The sequence below is a fragment of the Bos javanicus genome, chromosome 11, assembly GCF_032452875.1.
Source record: "Bos javanicus breed banteng chromosome 11, ARS-OSU_banteng_1.0, whole genome shotgun sequence".
Classification (NCBI taxonomy): Eukaryota; Metazoa; Chordata; class Mammalia; order Artiodactyla; family Bovidae; genus Bos; species Bos javanicus.
In genome coordinates this window covers 2,455,616-2,462,903 of record NC_083878.1, presented here as the reverse complement: position 1 = coordinate 2,462,903, position 7,288 = coordinate 2,455,616, and the positions used below count along the sequence as shown (strand labels likewise).

General features: G+C 58.2%; 1 protein-coding gene across 1 annotated transcript; it reads left to right on the top strand.

Annotated features, from left to right (window-relative positions):
• Window positions 1–699: 699 nt before the first annotated feature.
• DUSP2 (dual specificity phosphatase 2) lies at window positions 700–3,261 on the top strand. The gene is made up of 4 exons (XM_061431494.1): window positions 700–1,196; window positions 1,311–1,432; window positions 2,012–2,231; window positions 2,363–3,261. Exons 1-4 carry the CDS (start codon window positions 809–811, stop codon window positions 2,575–2,577), a joined length of 945 nt encoding a protein of 314 aa, XP_061287478.1. The 5' UTR covers window positions 700–808; the 3' UTR covers window positions 2,578–3,261.
• The last annotated feature ends 4,027 nt before the right edge of the window (window positions 3,262–7,288 follow it).

Below are 7,288 nucleotides of genomic sequence, written 5' to 3'. Positions count from 1 at the left end.
TGGGTGGGGGTATGGGGGCGGGGTATAAAGCTCCTCCTGCACAGGGTCTCGATGAAGAAGAGAAACGGCACAACAAAGCGTGGGTCCCCAGCCACCAAGGAAAGCACCCTCGGTAACAGCGTGCCTAATGCCCCAGAGTGACCCCATGGACTGCAGCCCGCCAGGCTCCTCTGTCCATACCGTTTTCCAGGCAAGAATACTAGGGTGGGTGCCATTTCCTTCTCCAGGGGATCTTCCCGACCCAGGGACTGAACCCGTGTCTCTTGTGTCTCCTGCATTGCAGGTGGCTTCTATACCCGCTGACTTTTTCTACAAAAAGTCAGTTTTTGTAGTAACAGATTCCTAGGAGTGGGGAGGCTCTGGGAAGGAAAGGGACAGGGAAATGGGAGAGGAAGCCAGTCAAGGGGCATCAAGGCCCAGAGTGAGGTCGAGGGGTGGGAGCTCTCAGAAAGAGCCCTGGGGCGCCAAGGTGGGAGGGGGTATTTGGGCAAACACCTTCCCTGCGGAGCTGGTCCCCGGCTTCCTCTACCAGCGCATCCCTCCCCCGAGCCTGCCCCAGTCCCGGGCCCGCCCCGCCTGCGCACCGCGTGAGACCGCGGGGGCGGCACCGGCGCCTTCCTGCTTTGCCCTTGTTTGGCGACCCGGGAGGCCGGCCCACGGCTACTTAAACCACGGCGCTGGAGAGGGTGCCAGAACAGACGGCTGGGGCAGTGCGGCCGCCGCGAGAGCCCGGGGAGCGCGCGCAGGGAGAGGGGGAAGGAGAGGAAGAGGAACGGGAAGAGGGGAAAGGAGGCTACCAAGGGCCAACATGGGGCTGGAGGCGGCGCGAGAGCTGGACTGCGCGGCGCTGGGCGCGCTGCTGCGGGAGCCTCGGGAGGCTGAGCGCACGCTGGTGCTCGACTGCCGTCCCTTCCTGGCCTTCTGCCGCCGCCACGTGCGCGCCGCGCGCCCTGTCCCCTGGAACGCGCTGCTGCGCCGCCGCGCGCGGGGCCCGCCCGCCGCCGCCCTCGCCTGCCTGCTGCCAGACCGCGCACTACGGGCGCGCCTGGCCCGCGGGGAGCTGGCGCGGGCCGTGGTGCTGGACGAGGGCAGCGCCTCGGTGGCGGACCTCCCGCCTGACGGCCCGGCCCACGCGCTGCTCGCCGCGCTCCTGCACGAGACCCGCGCGGGACCCACCGCCGTGTGCTTCCTGCCAGGTGAGCGCCGGCCTGCCGGCCCACATCCCCCGCTCGCGTCCCCTGCCCGCGGACGTCGGGTGGCCGACCCCAGGCAGGCCTTTCCGGCTAACCGTGTCTTGGTCCTCCCTGCAGGAGGCTTCGATCGCTTTCAAGCCTGCTGCCCCGATCTGTGCTCTGAGTCCCCGGTCCCCGCGATGACGCCTGACAACAACGACAACAGCCGATCGGACTCCAGGGCTCCCTCTTATGACCAGGTGAGTTGAGATAAGGGCTCGTGGTCAGTGTCCCGCCCACCCCACGGTGCAGGGTAGTCTGCCATTTCTGGACGCAGGAGTGTGCCCATGTCCACAGTCACCTTGTCACCATGTCCACACACAGTCACCAGTGTGTGTATGTCTTTGGCCTCAAATGTCCACGTCCACAGTCCCATAGGGTATATGTGTGTGTGTGTGTGTGTGTGTGTATGTATGTGTGTGTGTATGTCTTTGGTCTCAAATGTCCATGTCCACAGTCCGTCCCGTAGGGGCTGTGTGTGTGTGTGTGTGTGTCTGCTCTCAAATGGTACCACAGCTGTGGTGTGCCTGGCGGGGATTGCTGGTGTGCACCACTGTGAGTCTGTGTATGTCCTGTGAGCAGTGTAACTGGGGGGTTTGGGGGGAAGAGTGTATCTGTGGGTGTGTATCTCTGTGTTCTGAGTCTGATCCCTGACCAGTGATCCCTAGCTAAGAGCTCCTCTGGCCCAGGCCAGTCTGCCCTGTCTCTGTCCACCCGGAAGGCTTGAAGCCCTGTGGGTCAGGGCTGAGACCTCACCAGCGTCCCTCTTTCCTGCCCAGGGCGGCCCCGTGGAGATCTTGCCCTACCTATACCTGGGCAGCTGCAGCCACTCGTCAGACCTGCAGGGGCTGCGGGCTTGCGGCATCACCGCCGTGCTCAACGTCTCAGCCAGCTGCCCCAACCACTTTGAGGGCCTCCTGCGCTACAAGAGCATCCCTGTGGAGGACAATCAGATGGTGGAGATCAGTGCCTGGTTCCCAGAGGCCATTGGCTTCATTGGTAAGAGGCGGGCCACAGCCCTGGGGCCTGTCGGGGCTTCAGGGGAGGAGGCAGGGCACCTGTCTCCTTCTCTGCCCACCTTTCCGTCATCGTCTGACCTCGCTTCTCCCCTCTCCCCATTTCCCTTGTAGACTCAGTGAAGAACAGTGGGGGTCGCGTGCTGGTGCACTGCCAGGCGGGCATCTCGCGCTCCGCCACCATCTGCCTGGCGTACCTGATACAGAGTCGCCGCGTGCGGCTGGATGAGGCCTTTGACTTTGTGAAGCAACGCCGGGGAGTCATTTCCCCCAACTTCAGTTTCATGGGGCAGCTGCTGCAGTTTGAGACTCAGGTGCTCTGTCACTGAGGCCGGGCCCCACCATGCTGACTCCACTGGGGTGGAGGTGCGCAAAGCTGTCTGATTCCTGGGGACAGCTGGGGCCCCAGTTCCCCACTGTGCCTCCCATCTCAGGGACAGCTGCCCCTTTGGAGTTTGAGAAGCCTCCAGGTGGGGGCGCTGGAAACACAGGGATGCTGGACTTTCTCACCTGGTGCTCTTCTGCTAGAGGGTTGAGGGCCAGCCCTCATCCTCATCCTGGAAGGAGATTGGAGGGCGTGTCTGCCTCCCTCCTCCCCTGTCCTCTGGCAGAAACTAACTGGACTCTACACCCTCGACTCCCACTGGTCCCACCACCCCGTTGGAGCTCTTGGCAGCCTGAGGGCTTTAAGGAACAAGCTGTGACAACCAGGGCCCCTTTCTAGGGGGTGATCCACCCCGGGGCCTGGAGCCTGAGCCCTGTGCCGGGGCTCAGGGAAGTGACGCCGATGCTGTGTCTGAACTTCTTGCTTGCGTGTGTGCGCAGGAGCGTTTCACGCCTGTGTTGGCGCTGGAAAGTTATTTGTGTTCAACTGACATTTAACACTCCCTCCTCCACTTCCTCCCAGCCCTGTGGGCAGCGGGGAGGGTGGGGGGGTTTGGAAACTTAGCACTTTATATTTATACGGAACATTGAGGATGTGTCAATAAAATATTGTTTTGTTTAAGAAACAACTTAAGCGTCTGGTCTCAAGTCAACGCCTGGGGAAGTGTTCAAAGCTGTTTATTAGGCAGACCTCACCTTCCGTTGTGTGGCTGAGTCTGGGAAATGGAAGGAGGAAGGTGCAGGGGTGACCTCACCTCCCAGCCTGGTCCTCCCCTTGTTGGTGCTCTTTTCCAGGCAGAGCCGAAAGCGGGGATTTCTGGAAGGCTGGCTCCAGCCTTATTCCAGTTATCAGCGTTGATCTTGGGAGAAGACTGTGTACTATTGAGAGCTGGACCCAGCCTTGCCCTGGTCACACTTCCTCCCTGAAGCGTGTGTGTGTGTGTGTGTGTGTGTGTGTGGCGAGTCGCCTCAGTTGTGTCCAGCCCCGTGGACTGCAGCCAGGCAGGCGCCTCCGTCCGTGGGATTCTCCAGGCAAGAATACTGGAGTGGGTGGCCGTGCCCTCCTCCAGGGGATCTTCCTGGCCCAGGGATGGAACCACACCTCTCGCGTCTCCTGCATTGGGAGGTGGTTCCTTTTACTACTAGTGCCACCTGGGGAGCCCTGGTTGTGACATGCGAGATCTTAAGTTGCAGCATGTGAACTCACAGTTGTGGCATGATGGAACCCGGGCCCCCTGCATTGGGATCGTGGAGTCTTAGCCTCTGGGCCACCAGGGAAGCCCCTCAGCTCTTATTCCACATCCTTGGGCTGGGTCTCCCGGCCTCAGAATGCCTGTAGTGAGCGGGGCTCATTCCTGTCCCCAGAAAGCATGTGGCCTGATGTCTGGGGGGAGGACAGGTGGCCTGGGGTGGGCTTCGCTGCTCTTCACACCGGCCAGCTAGCATGTCTTCACTGAGCATGAGTTATGTGCCCAGAGTGGACTGCATGTCTGGGGAGACATGCGACCTGGGCCCAGCCAGCAGCAGAGGGTGCTGGAAAGGGGGTGCCGTGATTTTCCAAAGAGCAGGGGTACTGAGGCCCTGGGGACAGCTCAGTGAGCAGCCGTGCTGAGTCAGCCTCCAGGCTGATCCTCCTAGGCCTCAGAGTGTCATCTGGCTAACTCTATTTTGTCCTTCCAAACTCGGCATAGGGCCACCTCTGCAGTATGCTGGGTCTTACTGCGGGCGTTCTGACTGTCCGGCAGGATACACCCGAGGAGGGCAGTGTAGTTTGACAGTTAAGGGCCCGATGTGGCTTACCTCTCTGGAGTTTAGTTTCCTGGTCTGTAAAATGGGGTTTTGTCATTGGCCCCCGCCGAGTAGGGTGGTACTGAGAATTAGTGAGTCAATTCAAGTAAAGGCTTAGCTCAGCACCTGTACACAGTAGGTGCTCAGGAAATGTTAGCTTCTGAAGACCCGGGAAGGGAAGGTGTTCAGGTGTGTAGTTGTGCGCCTCAGCCAGCCTGGATGCTCTGGAGGGCAGGGCCTGTGGTCTGCTCAGCCGTGTGCTCAGACGGAAGGAACACCGCCCCATCTACCGCACCCCCAACCTGCCGTGCCCCTCCCCCACCCCGCTGGGCCCCCTCCCCCCGGGGCACTGTGCCCTCTGCTCTAGGGGTGGGGGAGCTGCTCTCCAGTGAAGACTGAGCAGAGCTAGGGGTTGTTCTCAGGGATTTTGCAGGCCCTGAGTGGGTCTGTTTGGTTCTGTCTACACAACCCCCACACCCAGCTCGGGGTGGATGGGGGGCCATCTGGGGCAGCAGGACAGGGGACTGAGGCCCCTGCTTACCCCGCCGTCACCCAGCTCCATCCCACCTCTCTCCACCTCACCCCCCAACCCCCTCCACCCTCCCTTCCCTGTTCTTAAGTCTGCCTTTCAAGCAAACTGCATTTCTTTCCCTTCTTTTCTTTTTTTTGAAGGGACTTTGCAGATAAGGATCTTTTAGAAAATATTTATTATTTTTGGCTGTGCTGAGTCTTCTTGCTGTGCAGGCTTCTTTTCCGCTGCAGCAAGTGGGGGTCTCCCTAGTTGCGGTGTGCAGGCTTCTCACTGTGGTGGCTTCTCTTGCTGAGGAGCACAGGCTCGAGGGTGAGCGGGCTCCAGTAGCTGCGGCACGTGGGCTCGGTAGTTGGGGCTCCCAGGCTCTGGAGCACAGGTTTAGTTGCTCAGCAGCAAGTGGGATCTTCCCGGACCAGGGATCAAACGCGAGTCTCCTGCAGGCAGATTCTTTACCAAGCCATCGGAGAAGCCGCTCCATTCTTTCCTTTTCCTTCTTTTCTCCCTCCCTTCCTTCCTTTAATTTGTGAAAAAATTTTCAATCGTGGTAAAAATATGTAACAAAATGTGCCATCTTTACTATTTTTAAGTGTGCACTTTATGTTAAGAGTGTTCATTCACATTATTATGAAACAGATGTCCTGAACTTTTTCGTCTTGCAAAACTGAAACGCTGTACGCATTAAACAATTCCCCATTCCCTGCTCCTTCAGCCCCTGACAACTACCATCCCACCATCTGCCTCTGAGTCTGACTCCTCTAGAAACACCCTGTAAGTGAACCATACACCGTTTGTCCTGTTGTGATCAGCTTATTTCACTTAGCACAATGCCCTCAAGGCAAGCTGCATTTTCTTAAACTACTCATCTGTTTCTCTTCTGGTTATGGTTATTTTACCAAGCATTCATCTGAAGCGGTCAGCTCCATCCCTACACTGCTAACCACGGACAGAGGAGCCTGGTGGACTGCAGTCCTTAGGGTCGCACAGAGTCAGACATGACTGAAGCGTCCCATGGACGCACAAATGTTAACACCCTGCCTGGGCAGTTGGGGTGCCTGTCTTCATCATGTTCTCTCCATGATTTCTTTTTAAAGGTTTTTTTTGATGTGGACCATTTTTAAAGCCTTTCCTGAATTTGTTACAATACTGCTTCTGTTTTATGTTTTATTTCTTTGGACAGGAGGCATGTGAGATCTTAGTTCCTTGACCAGGGCTTGAACCCATAACCTCCGCATTGGAAGATGATGTCTTAACCACTGGACTGCCACAGAAGTCCCTCTGCCCATAATTCTGACTCCTACTTTTTGAGAAGCGCTGGATTCCAGGCAGGGCAGGATGCCGAGCCACTTGGCTCTGTCATTCCGTTTACTGGGCGTTGGTGGGAAGGATGTCCCCAAACCTTTCACCTCCAGGATTTAAATCCAGGCTGTCCCTTGGTTGAGCAAGCTCTGAGGATGGGGCTTCTGAGAGGCCAGGGGGGTATGGAGGAGGGGAATATGGGGAAGGAGCTTTAGTTCTTGAACCCATGAAATGGGAATAAACGCTGATATTGCAAGACTATTGCGAGGGTGACAGGCAGCGTCCTTGCGAGGGCCTAGCTCTCCAGAAGTTCCACTTTTCCACAAATGAGGCTCCTCTGGGGGCGCTGTCAACCTCCGTGTTCATTTCTCCCTGCTTTTGTGCTTGTTTACTCTTCTGCACGTCTATGGGATTTCCCAGGCAAGAATACTGGAGAGGGTTGCTGTCTCCTTCTCCAGGGGATCTTCCCAACTCAGGGACCAAACCCCGGTCTCTTGAATTGGCAGGCGGGTTCTTTACAGTCTGAGCCACCAGAGAACCCCGTATACCATAATAAAAGCTTATAAAAACGTAGTGATTCTTCCTCCTTCCACAGTCAGACTGGGGGTGCCTCAGGATCTCAGGTAGTGCTCCCCACGTCTGAGCACAGGGCAGGGGCAGGAAAGGGGTCTGCGCAGACTGGAGGGTGAAGCTCCGCCCTGCGCTGGCTGCCTCCCACCTTTCTGCAGTGTTTCTCTGCCCCCTGGTGGTGGGAGGGAACCTGAGAAGAGGTACACCCCCAGGGGGAGGCCAAAGGCTGCCTCGTGCCCGCTTCTTCCAGTGGTCCCCGGCCTTTCTGGCACCAGAGACCCGTTTCATGGAAGACAACTTTCCCACGGGTGGGGGTGGGAGGGCAGTTTCGGGATGATTCGAGCACGTTACATTCATTGCGCACTTCATTATTAGCCCATCAGCACCACCTCAGGTCGTCGGGCATCAGAGCCCAGAGGCTGGGGACCCCTGCTGGCCCGCTTAGCCAGGCCAGGGTCCGGAAGGTGCGG

What these genes read in the sequence shown, in the direction of transcription:
- DUSP2 (XM_061431494.1), top strand. Translation starts at nt 809, where the DNA reads ATGGGGCTGGAGGCGGCGCGAGAGCTGGACTGCGCGGCGCTGGGCGCG. An exon ending in CGCCGTGTGCTTCCTGCCAG is followed by an intron (nt 1,197 to 1,310) that starts GTGAGCGCCGGC and finishes TCCTCCCTGCAG; the next exon opens with GAGGCTTCGATCGCTTTCAA. An exon ending in GGGCTCCCTCTTATGACCAG is followed by an intron (nt 1,433 to 2,011) that starts GTGAGTTGAGAT and finishes TTTCCTGCCCAG; the next exon opens with GGCGGCCCCGTGGAGATCTT.